Source organism: Dermacentor silvarum, chromosome 9, assembly GCF_013339745.2.
Source record: "Dermacentor silvarum isolate Dsil-2018 chromosome 9, BIME_Dsil_1.4, whole genome shotgun sequence".
NCBI classification, from domain to species: Eukaryota; Metazoa; Arthropoda; class Arachnida; order Ixodida; family Ixodidae; genus Dermacentor; species Dermacentor silvarum.
The window spans coordinates 88784913-88799332 of record NC_051162.1 but is presented as its reverse complement, the minus strand read 5'-3'; the positions used below and the strand labels follow the sequence as shown (position 1 = coordinate 88799332).

General features: G+C 44.4%; 1 protein-coding gene across 7 annotated transcripts in view; it reads right to left on the bottom strand.

The window, feature by feature from the left end:
- The window catches only part of LOC119465371 (inositol 1,4,5-triphosphate receptor associated 2-like), a 347709-nt gene that overhangs the window by 169700 nt on the left and 163589 nt on the right, over window positions 1-14420 (bottom strand). For all 7 annotated transcript variants that reach the window (XM_049656273.1, XM_049656274.1, XM_049656278.1 and 4 more), the window contains 5 exons: window positions 13388-13483; window positions 10755-10798; window positions 8107-8159; window positions 7302-7375; window positions 4938-5050 (listed from right to left, as the gene is read on the bottom strand). In XM_049656273.1, the coding sequence (XP_049512230.1) occupies window positions 4938-5050; window positions 7302-7375; window positions 8107-8159; window positions 10755-10798; window positions 13388-13483 (380 nt within the window). The remainder of the gene's footprint in view (window positions 1-4937; window positions 5051-7301; window positions 7376-8106; window positions 8160-10754; window positions 10799-13387; window positions 13484-14420) is intronic.

The following is a 14420-nucleotide window of genomic DNA, read 5'->3' as shown; positions in this document are numbered from 1 at the left end:
GATTCTGTTTTTTTTGTCACGTTCCTTGGACTACAGTGCAGGTCGAGACAGTCTCGCATTTTTATCTTGACTTTTTATAAATTTATGGCATGGCTATTCGTTCACACCGAAAGTGTGCTTGGTGCGAAGATAACTTGAAAAATGACTATCTAAAAAATTGGTGTTGCGAAAAAAAAAAAGTAAGACTGTCACGACCTTCAGCACGCATTGAGCTATGCAGTCAATACTCAACGAGCCTTCCATCATGTTTTTTAAGCTCCCTAGGCCCTCCAGAAAGTTCAAGAGAGAAAAATTCTGCTCAATAAAATGTTCTCAAGGTATCACTCTGAAACTTTTATGGAAGTATCAGGGAGACATTCTAAACATTTGTGCCAATTTTCATCAAAATCCATGAAGAAATCAGGAAGTTGATTTTCAAAGCCACGTCCCCCCTTAACCGATGTGCGGCCAATTAAGTCTGAATTAGCAAGAGTTGGATTGCATTGAATAATGCATACGCCGGCCGGGACCAAAGGACAAGTCCAAATTAACCGATTTTCCGAATTAACGAGGGTCGAACTAACGAGGTTTTACTGTAGCCCTCTGTTTAGCACCTTGCATTTCCACAAAAGGGCGGCACAGGCACCATAACAATTTCTTTCTAGTATGCATCTTTGCCTTCTCTAATCTTGCTTGCCCCATCCTTCAACACCTTTAAAGCACTCCGAAAACAAAACCTGACTAACATTTGTAAAATTGTAGAACGAGCCCAAATTTATGCCCTTTCCGACAAATTCAGGAGAGATGGCAGTTATGTAACTGTGGCTCATTTTGCGTGGACAATGCATGCCCCAGTGTTATGCGGCAAAGCATACAAATTCCGCGAAGGCAAGTTTGGTTTTTTGTATCCGACTGCACCACGCAGGCCCAATTTCTGTGGAAAAAAAAAGGTAAATTTTATGATCCGCCAAACAACGTAATCAGACATTGCGAGCTGCAGTCAATGCTAGAAAACATTCCTAAGGGAGGCTGAAAATGGGCATTTTTAACAGGAGATGTGTGTTCCAACACATTCACTGTCTCCTAAGCTCCACCAAGACAGAAGTTCAAATTGTCCGGCGAAGGCCAACTACAGGATCGAAATAATGAAAGTTTGGACCCATAGTAAAGCATGAGCGCTGGTCGGGATCGAATTAACCGAAAAATCGAGTTAAATGGAGTCAAATGAACCGCATTCGACTATACATGTTTCTAATGAATATTGGATATAAAGCTTTTTTCATGTTGGACGTGACTGTCATGAGAAGGGTCACCCGTATTCCAGTGCTATCATGTGAACAGGGTTTAATGACAGTACAATAAGGCAATGTGGGGCGCACAACTTAGGTGTGCCAGCGTTGGCACAGTTTCCATACAGGCCGATGCGTTCTTGCACATGCATTCACGTCCACATTGGTAAAGGAAATGTGACAAGTGCATCTCAATACCAATAAGTGACTTAGTCACAGCCAATGCTGGGCAGTATCAAAGATACATGCATCTTAGAAACTATCTTTGATACTCTGGGTATCTTGTATCTGTGTCATGCTACATCTTGCAAGACTGGTATCTAAAGATACAAGATATTGGCTGAACTCTGCTTCTCAAGCTGATACTGCTGCCACTAAGCCACCTGAATAAAACTAAAGGCAGTGCCATTCATTTATCTTTACACCAGAGCCCTCCATCCAGGGCAGGCGATGAGATCTGCGCCTCCCTATTGGTGGAGCTACCAATAGGGGCGCCAATAAATGTCGTCATCAACGTTGTTGCTGCTAAACACCTGTCCAGTCATCCGGTATTGTCTAAACGGTAATACGCTTATGGACAAGGTAAAACTCCACAGTGGTATTTGCGCCATTGTGCAGAGACTTCTTATTGACGTTCTTGTAATTGGATGGTTACCCGCTAGCTGGTCTGCAAGCAGAGCAGCGACTCCCATCTGTTACACAAGCGACAAGCAAAAACCGCTGACAGCGCAGCGTATAAAGAGCTTTCATGTTAAGGACCTAAAGCAACCGCAATAAATTATTTCGGAATGAAAGTATTATACTTTGAGCAAGAAAGACAAAAGTTTTGAGATACTTACCGACATTTCATTCAAATGAAACAAGGTTGGCCAGAGTTAAGGAATTTCCAAGCAAACATTTTGTGCATACGCGTTTGCTGCTGCTACATTATATAGATCTATAATAAGAAATTTGTGAATGTATCAAATTATTTTAAGATGCAAATGAAAAGTATCATATCAGATACAATAATTGCAGTGGTATCTTGAATCTGTATCACAAATACAAGCCCAAGTATCTTGCATCGTATCAAGATACAATTGCAAACTATCTTTTATGCCCAGCCCTGGTCACAGCCACCACAACTACTGTATTTCCGCACGTATAACCCATACCAAAAATTTTAGAACGTTAGTGGTAAAGTTGGGGTGCGGGTTATACGCGAATTTTGCTTGGAGGTGTGGCTTCACGGCAGCGCGGCGACGGCGGCCGTGTAGCCACACCTTGAGGCAAAGTTCTCCGCCATTTAGTTTCGTTATCTCCTAGGGCATGGGTTCTCAAAGTGGGTTCCGCGGAACCCGGGGGTTCCGCAGGCCCCTGCTCGGGGTTCTGCGAGCCACTGATAAATTTTCCGTGGTCCTGCGCTCGCCGAGTGGCGAAAACGGCGAACACGAGGTGCGCTTGATCCACAGAACCTCAATTACCTATGCCCAAGTGTCAAAAAGCACATCACAGTGTGTAACGGCAACGCGCGAACTGCGCAATAAATCCGCAAGCAGCTTGTAGCCACCCAATCTCCGAAAACGGGCAGCCATGGCCAGCGCGTCTAAGCTTTCGCACTTGAATCTCGGAGGCTCTAACTTACCACCGTGCGCATTTCTCCCGTTTGTAGATAGGGTAGGTGCCGATAGCGTGCGCACTGATGTTATACTTCGGAGGAATAAAAAAAACTGATGCGCGGAGCACCACAAGTGCGCGCCGCAAAAGAGCTAAAACGGCGTTAGCGTCCAAAAACGAAGCGATGCAGTCCTCATTGGTATGGTCCTCAGTGGCAATCGTACGCTATACGTGACTGACAGCAACGCCGGAACTCTTCGTGCCTAATTGTGTCCTCAAAGCCTTTATTCTTGCGTTAATCGCCGCGCGTAACACCGCGTTGGCGGCTAGCCGCGTACCTTCATAAGTGCGTAATCGCGATCTATGATCGCGTCGATAACCAGCACAGTTTCGTCAGCAGCAGCGGTTGCGGGAAATAGTAGTTTCGTTTTGATGGTGCGCGGTCGGCTGCGTGCCTTTCGCAGCGGCGTAGTCGCCATCCATGATTGCGTCGATAGCGACCGCGGTTTCGTGCGCACTTGTTGCAGCAAAGGGTAGTTTCGTTTTGACTTGGTGCGTGCGTCGGCTATGGCGTCGGCCGCCTGCCTTCTGAACCGCAAGGTCGCCGACCATGATCTCGTCGATAACGGCCGCGGTTTTCTCCGCAGCGGTTGCGGTAAGCAGTAGTTTCGCTTTGACTCAGTGCAAAGCTGTCGAAGATGAAGAGCACCGGCTACATCGCGATGGGCGGGCAATTTGTTGGCGACCAGCTCACTAGCGAAAAAATAATCGGGATGTGCGCGCGGTAGTGAAAAGCGTGTCTCTCAGATGAAGACGCGCGCCGCGGCCGCGCTGCGAAGAATGTCGCGAGGCCTTCGCCGCTGCTAGCTCAAATAAGTCATGAGATGACGAGAACTTCAGCTTCCGCACTGCTCTTCTTCTTTCTAGGGTTTTACGTGCCAAAACCAGTTCTGACTGTGAGGTACGCCGTAGTGGAGGGCTCCGGATTAATTTTGACCACCTGCGGTTCTTTAACATGCACTACAACGCAAGCGCGTACACGGGCAAAAGTTTTTGCATTTCGCCTCCATCGAAATGCGGCCGCCGCGGCCGGGATTCGATCCCGTGACCTCGTGCTCAGCCACGAAACGCCTTTGCTAACTGAGCCACCGCGGCGGGTGCCGCACTGCTCTTGTGCAAAATAGAAACAAGATTTGCTAATTAATTCAGTAAATAAAAGCCTGTTGACGTAGTAAGCATTCATTTATTGTTTTCTTGATACCTTGGGTAATTCGACATTCGGTTAATTAGGACATTTTAATTCGGTTAAATGGGGGTGGGGGGGGTTCCTTGGCGCTTCATGGAGCTTAGCAGGGTTCCCTGGAACGAACATGCTTGAGAACCCCTGTCCTAGGGAATCCTACCCTGTCCCCACCACTGCTTGTTGAAGATCCCTTCTCCCCTCCATCATGGTCGTGCATTCCCCTCCTTTTTACAGGTTGGCATTTTGCGTATAGCAAATAATGCACGCAGCACTGGCGAACTCGTACGTCCCCCGTTCCTGCGGCGCTCCCTCGGTTCACGCAAAGAGCTTCACGATACGGCTGATAGCCAAATCGCCGTTGCCCATGCAAGTGCTGCTCCGGCCGCACTGTTATCCTGCAGCGTGAATGCTAGCTGCGCCTGCGAAGTGATCCAATTTGCGTCAGATGTCACGTGACTGATTTGTCCGCGATGGCGTCCGTCGCGTGAATCCATCTGTATTAGCATCGCCGAAGGGAGGGGGGGGGGGGGATAGAGCCGCTGGCCGATGATGTGGACGAGTGGTGTATCCGTGAATGGACTGTTTTTGCAAAGATTTGAGCGTTCTTGCATGCAGTTATTACCGCGGGTTATACGCGCGGATATTTTTTTTTTCTTTCCCGGCTGTTGTAATTGGGGGTGCGGGCTATACGCAGTGGCGGGTTATAAGCGGAAAAATACAGTAACTGTCAAACAGCTAACTGCCTTGTACCCTATTCTAAGCAGGTTGGACATCTACTGCCCGTCAGACGAAGAATCTGCAATGGGGACACGAGAAAAGCCAACACTCACGCTTGCAGGTCGCAGCGAATTGTCCTCAGAACGACCAAGGACAGTCCGAGGAAACTGCACAGCTCCGCCTGCCGTCGCTCCAGTGCCAACTGCTCCTCCTTGTTCTCCACGATCTTAGAGGAGAGAGAAAAAAACAACAATTGCACAGGTTATAAAATGTAGCAGTAATACTGAAAAACAGACACAGTAGTACAGAAGTGTGTAAAACTAAGTGAAATCCCGATAACTTGAAGTCATTTAATTCAAACTGCCATGTTGGCTCCGGCAAAGCCCTATGTATTTGAACAGAGAAAAACTCCCACGAATTCATACTCCAAATGTAACGTAACAGTTATTTCGAACAAGATCTCTCATTCCCATGCACCGCTTTTCGAACAAACCAGAGACAAAGGGGAACGTTCCATGCATTGCTAGCTACCGTAATGTCATGTATCGCAAGAATGATTAGGAAAGACTCGTGGGGAGCCGAGACTGAACCGGAGTAAGCGGATCAGTGCACGCCATCCTTTCCCATCCGGCTTAAGAGGAGCAGGAAGGAGCCCCCAGCTTGATCACGTTACCGTGTGCTCACCTACGCTCGGCTGTTGTTTTCATACCACTGTCATGCCCATCGTCAGTAACATCCCATTGTCGTCACGCCGTCGCCGTCATATCGCCTTGTCGTTCCATCGACATCATTCTTTATTTGTCCAATCGTAATCATACGGTCATGATTACACCGCCAGTTTCTCGCCATTGTCGTCATTGTGTCATCGTCATGCCATCATCATAATTACGTCGGCGTTGCAGCGTCACCGCAGTCATCATCCCACTGTCATCATTCCAACTTTGTCGTCAGGCTCTCGTCACGCCATCATCACCAAAGAGTCTTCTTGATACAATCGCCACAGTGTCGTTGTCACGCAGGTCGTTTTACTATCATCACTTAAGTAACACAATCTCATTGTCGTCATGTCGCCTTCGCTGATCCATTGATGTGAATCCTTACCACTCTACGGTAATCATGCTGTCGTCATTTAGTCATGATTGTGCCGCTGTTATGCCATCATCGTCATTGTGCCGTCGTTGTCAAGCAGTTGCCATCATCCATCCATTGTCATACCGTCTTCATGCTCTCGTGATCATACAAACGTCACTCCCGCTTTGTCATACCGTCGTCGTATTACACTCGTCGTAATCCCATTATAGTCATGTTGTCGTCGTCACGCTGTCCTCGTTACACCATCATCATCATTTAAGAATAAATATCTCATTGTCATTATGCCGTTGTCATCATACTGCCTTTGATGTTCCATCAACGTCATTCGATCATCGTCTCTGTCTCAGCGTCATGCAGTAGTCGTGCCTCCATGCTCATGGACGACCTCGGTAAGCGAGTGCGCTAGCGAAGTGGGACGATACCAGAGTATGGCGAATATACCAAAGCAACGAAAGTGTCAGAATGACCACTACATATGCTAAGTAAAGGCGATTTTAAAAATGCGGTGTAGCACTACATTGCCCGAATGCTAATCGCATCACCGTCGGTAGTCATCGCAAGATGGATTCTGCCGTAATTTGTTATTGCTAAGAAATCAGGTACACGCCTGATTTCTAATTTCTTTAGGAGCATTGATGTCATTTCTACGTTAGTTTTATACTTTGGACACATACAAAGTGGGTGCACATATGATTTGGGGGCATGTTAGACTAGGGCAAATACTGCCAAATGATTCGGCGATGCGTTTTGGTGTTTATGCGTCTTGTTTAAGTCGACCTGCCGGATAATTAGATCAGTTTTGTCGGTCCAGTCAGGGTCAAAATAATGGAAGTGGACTGCACATACAGTAAAATTATGACAATCACTGATGAGGTGTGCTATGAATATAAACGATGTGCTAGAAAGGGATGATATACGAAATCTTATCAGTTCTATAGCAATACTGCCTCACCAGAACCCTTGAACTGCAGGAGTCTGGAGGTGCGTGCTGTACAAGATGCTCTTGTCGCAACAACAGCCTCTTCATTGAGATGGAAAGAGGGGAGAGTTACGAAATAATTTGGATACCTCAGGTTCTTCAATGCACATCTAAATTGTAATGCAAGAATTTCTGCATTCCAACCTCAGGGCAATGAAACAGCAAATCACCTCCAAGCGTAGTATGAGGCAGGGCATTATTAGATTGTTTTATGGCACTCTAAGACTAATAAATTTTATTTTTGGGGGTGAACAAGTTTTTCTGATTACTTTTTGGTTCCCGTGAGGTCCGAAAAATCAGTCAGCGACTGTATTCGGTTTTGTTATGTCGAGGATCAGCTGTACATAGCACGCAAATCCAGCAACCAGCCAAGAATTCCTGATAACCTCAACTGATCTCTCCTTACCTTTGCTTCCAATTCCCTGATGACTTCCTCTTTCCTCTCCAGCTCTTGCTCAAGCCTTGCCCGCAAGGCTTCCTCTGAAAAATTTAGAGTGAAAATAAACATCAGTCTGCTGTTCGTGAGCAATTCAAGAGAGCAGTGTCAACAAACAGGAGGTGTCAACAAAACAAGCAAGAATTTTGCACACGCAATAAAGTCATCAAAACATAAGCTTTTGGTTTATGAAATTATAGAACAGTCCAGCTGAAGTAAAAAGTACAATGTCCCAGCTAGAGCACTGCACAGGCCTGATTTCTTGGCCTAGACCTACCATTCGAAGCCCGAACCCAACCTAGGCCCGTGGCTCGAAACCCAGCCCTGGCCTAATGGCACTGTCGCTGCACGACGCTACAGGACCAACATGGGGAGGGAGGAAGTTATTTACAGGAAAGAAACCCACTTATATACAATAAGGTAGCTAACGTCACATTTTTATAAACTGTGCATGATCAGGCAACAATTAAGATAAAAAAAAGAAGATAGAAAATAGAGAGGAATGTTCGGCCAGAAACAATCGCAGAGTAAAATGCACCCTTATCAGGCTGATAAATTGACAAACCTTCTTAAAGAACAAAAAGGTAAGGAAGAAAAATAGACCACTCTTAGAAACAGTTTTAACATCCGTAAAATTTTCACTACTCTGTGCGATAGAAGTTCTGTCGGTTAAAATTTTTATCTCTGTAGTAATGCTCCTTTGATTCCCCTGAGGCAATGACAGTTTCGTACTATCTAAAAAAAAAAAAAAGGACAGAAGGAAAATGGGACCCACCTCCAGAACTGGCCAAGTTCTCTGGGACCAAGGCCGATATCCCCGATGGAAGACTGGACAAAAAATAAATAAGAAACTGAAGTTTTACATGTCAGAACCGCTATCTCATAATCAGGCATGCTGTAGAAGGGAACACTACGGTGCGCTGAGCTTTTAGCAGCTTTTTATACCGCACCAATTAGTTCGGCTGCGTTTAGCAGTTCTTTGACAGCGATAGGAACATACAGAATCAGCGTAGCTTTCTTTAAACGCGGACAATAAAAGCAGAAAAGTAAGACAAATTTAAGAATCAGTGGTCATTGTCTCATTTTGCTGTTGTAAATAAGCTCATTGCGCCCTCTTCCCAACCCTAAAAAAATGATGAGAATATGGTACTCTTTCCAGGAGCACTCGTAACTGTGCGCACTTTTTCTCCATAGCTTTCGCTTCGTTGTAATAGAATGTAGCGTTTGAGTATAATATCCACATGAATTTGTCTAAAATCCGTCCTGGCTTTGAACAGTCCTGCAACTTTTGCAAGTTGACAACTTTCAACAAAATATTCCCGCATTATAAATGCAACAGTTCCCAATGATTATGCAAGTACAGAGAGACTTCTTGTCTTGCAAGTTTAGAAAATTGATTCCTTGGAAATGTAGAATTTAGGACTACATTTAGTATCTATATCAAATGACGTAAATAACCCTTACGCTTCCAAACAGACTACACTGGATTTTCTATATTTTACTGTTTAAAAGTAATAAAATATCTGATATTCAATTTGATATTCAGAGCCCGTTCTTGCCCCACGAATGTTCGTAATCGATTCAATTTGAAATTAGACACCCCTACATATTACCTTAACATACCGTCAGCCAAGTGCACATTTACCGATTGAGACCGTCGACTCACTTTAGCCCTCAATCACTTTCTTGTATATAGAACTTTTTAAAATCACCTGTGGCAGATAGCATAATTTTCAGTCCTTGAGCTGGATTACTAGAGGCGGAGACATTACATTCAAAAGAAATGTGAATTCATAATCGACTAAAAATCAAAATTTCACTAATTGTGTTCTTAATTAGCTAATTTATAACACATATAACCATTTACGAACTGCAGTCAACCACAGTCAGTGAGTTCGCAAGGCGACACTAGGAACGAATTTTCAGGACAAGTTTCGCGATATTCATTCCCAAAGTGTACGATGAATACACATGCCATTTATATTTGTGCTTCAATGCACAAAATGGCACGTTAAAGAAAGTGGAACAAAAGTGCATTTTTACTGCACGTGTGATGACGCATATCTCAAAACCTGTGCCATCCTCAAGATTTGTTCCAAATCAAGATGCCTTGCAAAATTACTGACTAAAATTTGTAAATTGCAAATGTCCCATAAGTAATCAGTTAAAAATTTAATTAGTGAACTTTTTTTTTATCGGTCACTTGTGTATAGATTTCTCACGCAAGTAATGTCCGCCTCTTTGAATAATACTGCTCAAAGACTAGATTTATGTTATCTGCCACAGGCAACTTTTTTTTTAACTTTGTATAGAGCAGAACCCCTTTAATTCATTTTCCACGAGATCTCAAGAAAGAAACTTAATACCCAGGAAACATATTACGCAAACATGCTGTTAAATATTTAAACAGAGACACTATGCAAGGTTCAACCTGTAAAGGATTTACAGTTGCTGATAGCCAATTCTGATTCAATGGGGACCCGCTAAATGTCCAAATAATTGGGAGTCCGAAGCATTGATTTTGGCAGAGAATGAGCCTCTTATTCTTCAAGTGGCCAGAAAAGTGTGGCCAGTGATGGGAGTGACATTTTGCATTTTGGAGCCGATTTTGGAGCAGAAGAAAATTCCACTTTGGAGCAGCACATAAGTGTTTTCGGAGCAGAAAAAAATGCTAGTTTTAGTAGCTATTGGTGTTTTCAGGGGAGATGACAAAATATGCCATACGGCTCCTGGAGCATCACTGAAGCGTCTCAAATATTTATTATGAAGCATATTGCACATACAATAATCAACGCGATACAAGAAACAAACAATTAAGAAGATGGTTATCAAACGCACAATAAAATGAGCTATATATTTAAAATACCAGTAGTTGTGGCAGAAGTGAGATTAAACCGGTAAAGCTGAGCACAAATTTATAAAAGTAACTGCAATCACATATAACCGTTGCCAAAGAAGCAGTTGATAATCGGCACGAGATCGAGATTACGGTAATCTCAGTCACTTTCACATTTCATCAAAATAGTCTGCATGTCAAGTTCAAAAATACAGCTAAATGAGCTATATATTTAAAATAACCTGGTAGATCTGCCAGAGCACACTGCGTATTCTCGGAGCACCCAAGGGCGGCATAAGTACTATCCCAATTTGTTTCTATGCACATGCTGCAATCTTGTGCCACCCCTGGCTGTAAGAACTTTTAAAACTTTTTCGTGAACAGAACCAATTTTGCGTAAAACTTAGCAAAACATTTGCAAAATCAAAGAACGAGCCCAAATTCGTACATTTTAAGAGAAATTCAGTAGTGTTAATTGGCAGGTATGTAAATTGAAGACTTGCATTTCCTTCACGAATACTGGCTTTTGAAGAGCCAGTAACAAACAGTATCCTCACATGTGCACAATTTGTGTGGCAAGCACTCACCTGCTGTGTCCTGACTGGTTCAGAAGGACAGAGTTGACTCCGGCCTGTGCAAGGATACCAGGGCAAAGAAAAAGGAGGGAAAGAAAAACAAGGGAGGTTAGGGCAAAACGTTTCACTAGGATGTAGCTGTGATCATTCAGTTCGCACATGAAGAACAGGTCACATGAGTGTCTTAAGGGGAAGCTTCACCTCAGGAGCTCCTTTTTAAGTACATGGGAATAGAGATCATAGGTTGGCGCACTCACTCATGAGTGCACTCACTCACAATCACTCGCACTCATTTTAAGGGCGTGAGTGCGAGTGCCAGTGAGTGCCAGTGAGTGTGAGTGCAGGTGAGTGCGAGTGAGTGCAGGTGAGTGCGAGTGAGTGCCAGTGAGTGCGAGTGAGTGCCAGTGAGTGCCAGTGAGTGCCAGTGATTGTGAGTGCAGGTGAGTGCGAGTGAGTACCAGTGATTGTGAGTGCAGGTGAGTGTGAGTGAGTGCCAGTGAGTGTGAGTGCAGGTGAGTGCCAGTGAGTGTGAGTGCAGGTGAGTGCGAGTGAGTGTGAGTGCAGGTGAGTGCGAGTGCGAGTGAGTGCCTTTGAGTGGAGATGAGTGCGAGTGAGCACCAGTGAGTGTGAGCGGAAGTGAGTGCGAGTGAGTGCTGTGAGTGTGAGTGGAAGTGAGTGCTTTGAGTGTGAGTGGAAGTGAGTGTGAATGTGAGTGAGTATTCTCCCACAATGCCGACCTATGATAGAGATACAGTTTTCCTTGGTAACCACTGCACCGACTGTGGTGAGGTTTGTTGCAGTCAAAAGGTTAAAATTTCATTAAATGTAGGCCGTGCGTCATCGACTTGTAGCATCAACTTTATTAAAAATAAACATTCCTGAGTATTCCGAAATACATACTCTGGTACCAAGTTTTCAACTCTAACTCAGTAATACTAACAAGTTGTGTTTTTGCATAAAATTATCTGAATAAAAGCACTTTGAATTCATGAATGCAGAGATTAAACTGTATGAAAGGTCCCTCCACACTTTTTTTTTCATGTTTGATTTGAGTTTCTTTCCGTTTTAATATTTGGCAACTTCTGGGTATTGCATCAAGGTTTTATGCAAATCGCACAACTATTCACTTCAAAATTATTTGACATTATAGCTATTCCCTTCAATTTATCCACACATGCCTAAGCGCAACACTACCGCCAACCTACACGCAAACATTTTCTAACATCTTGTGGTGACAATTATGATCATGTTGGCTCTGATAACAACCAATTTCCAACATTGAAAATGCAGCTATGGTTTCATAGTCAATCGCAACACTGGCAATTTTCAGCCCAAATGAAAAAAGGCACATGCTGGAATCAGGTAAATATGGTAATCGTTTATCCGTCAAATGGTAATCGCTCTTCCTTCACAATCTGCTTAACGTAGGCCAAAACTTTGTGTTTTGAATGGCAGATAATGCATATTCGACGTGTTCACTGTCGCCTAAGCATTGCCAAGACAGATGCTGCAGCCACTTGTGTCATGATCAGAGTCACCATTAAGGTCAGGCAAGTGTGTGCTGGCCAGTCAAGTTTAGGTTGTCCAGTAAGAGCCAATTTCAGGATCAAAATACTGATAGTTTTGGTCCATATAAATGTATGGGCGCTAGCTGGGATTTTCCGTTTTGATTGAACTAAACGAAAAATGAAATGAACTGGAATTGAATTAACAGTATAGTCTACTACATGCAGTCTAGCCCACTTAAAATGATACTGGTTTTAACAATGCATTCAATATAACGAGCAGCCTATGCAACGTCAACTTTAGTATGTTTTTCTATTATAAAATAAACCGCTTACTAGAACGCTCTCATGCGCGTTGGCGGTTCTAATTATTAAATCTGACTACAGGGTGCGTGTGCCAAAAATAATTTGCGCGCCCTCTTTCTGAAGCACTAAAGTAAGGAAAGGTACACAAATTACGCAAGTAAATACGGTACTTCTTTCTGTCTAGTTAAAATGCTTGTATGTTTGTCCCCTCTGCTTTTTTTCTAGCAACCCGGTTACAACTATTACCTGTTATAACAATGGGATTTTCTCGGCACTTAAATATTGTTATAAGTGGGTTCTCCGTTTTGATTGAACTAAACGAAAAATCAAATGAACTGGAATTGAACTGCCTGCTAAGCCAAGACACCGCAAACAACACGCAGAGATAGCACCCCATTGCCGACAGTCAACTGCATTCCACAGTGAAACATGTACAGCATGATTAATCTCTAATGGGAACATCCAACTGATAAATGGTCCTTGACAACCCTCACAGATAAAAAAAATTTGCCCTCGTATGGGGAATCCAACATAGGACCGCCACCTTTCCAGTGTACTCACCACTACCTTAGCTAACAAGGAGGCCAGCAGCTAGCAATGAGAGGCCAAATTAACAGTAAGCTCCGAGCACCAGAAGCGCGAAACGAAAAAAATTCGCAGTGTCATGTTAAAGCAAATACATGATGTAGAGTATTTGTTTGCTGATGCATCTGGGGTCCTTACCTATAAGAGACTGAAATCATGCACAGGTTTTGAAAAATGTGCTCAGTAATTTGCAGCCAAGGAGAGCAATGACTCATGCCCTGGCTGCTACTGCTGAGGAAAACCACTCACGTCAGAGTGCCGGCGCTGGATCATGGAGCAGTCCCAAGAGGGTAACCTCGGAATTCCGCAGAACGGCATCCGCGGCCTCTTAGACAGGCTCTGTTGCTGCGACAAGACAAAAAAGCAAGGACATCCATCAGTCATTACACGGGCTACTGGGCGCTGAGTCATCAGACAAGACCACTGGCTTAGACCACTTTAACATAACCGTTCATAGTGCAGAATACAATGCTGCCTTTTTTGACTCCCGTTTACCCTCCCATAGAACGCCATGTATACGCATACCACTCACAAGGCAGATGCACGAGATGAAATACTGGTTATAATGCGACTTCTGCGGCAAAATCCCACCGACAAGCGCAGTGGCGAGCACACTTCTAAACGAGGTGTGCCTGTTGATTCCCATCATGAGAAGATCAACAAGGGCGATGCGGAGGAGAAGCATGAACGAACGAATGAAAAAAAAAAAAAAAAACAGCGACAGCAGCTCAATGCGGGCACGCGGTGGTTGCCTAGGTGACGTAGAATCCTTTAGCTCGGCTGCTTATCAACGGTGTGCTTTCAACTGAACGCAGCTTCAGTTTATGTGCACGTATCGCGATGCGCGTCGTGAAGTGCAGATGCTGCATGTGCGACACTGTCAGTTTATGCAGTGTTCCGCAAATTCATGTTGAATTCCAATGGCGGAGTCAGAGCAAGTTTTTCTGCTCGTTTCGGAGCAAGTTTGTTCCAATGACAGAGTGAGGGCGGGAGTAAAGTGTTCCAATGAGAGAGTCGGAGTGGATTCAGAGCGGGAGTCACTCCGTGGAGCAGGAAAAGATGCTCCGCCAAAATAGGCGGAGTGGACCGGAACTCTGCGTGACGCATTTCCTTTACAACGTTTGTCTGCTGGGGGGCGCCACCTGTCGCGACTCGCGACTCGGATAGTTCGGCAAAGCGTGCGGCATTGCTTCTGCTACTCTACAGCGACAGCTCCGAGTCGGAAAGCTCAAGTTCCGACACGAGCGATTTCTCGAAGAGTAACAGCGACGCTGAAACTGCC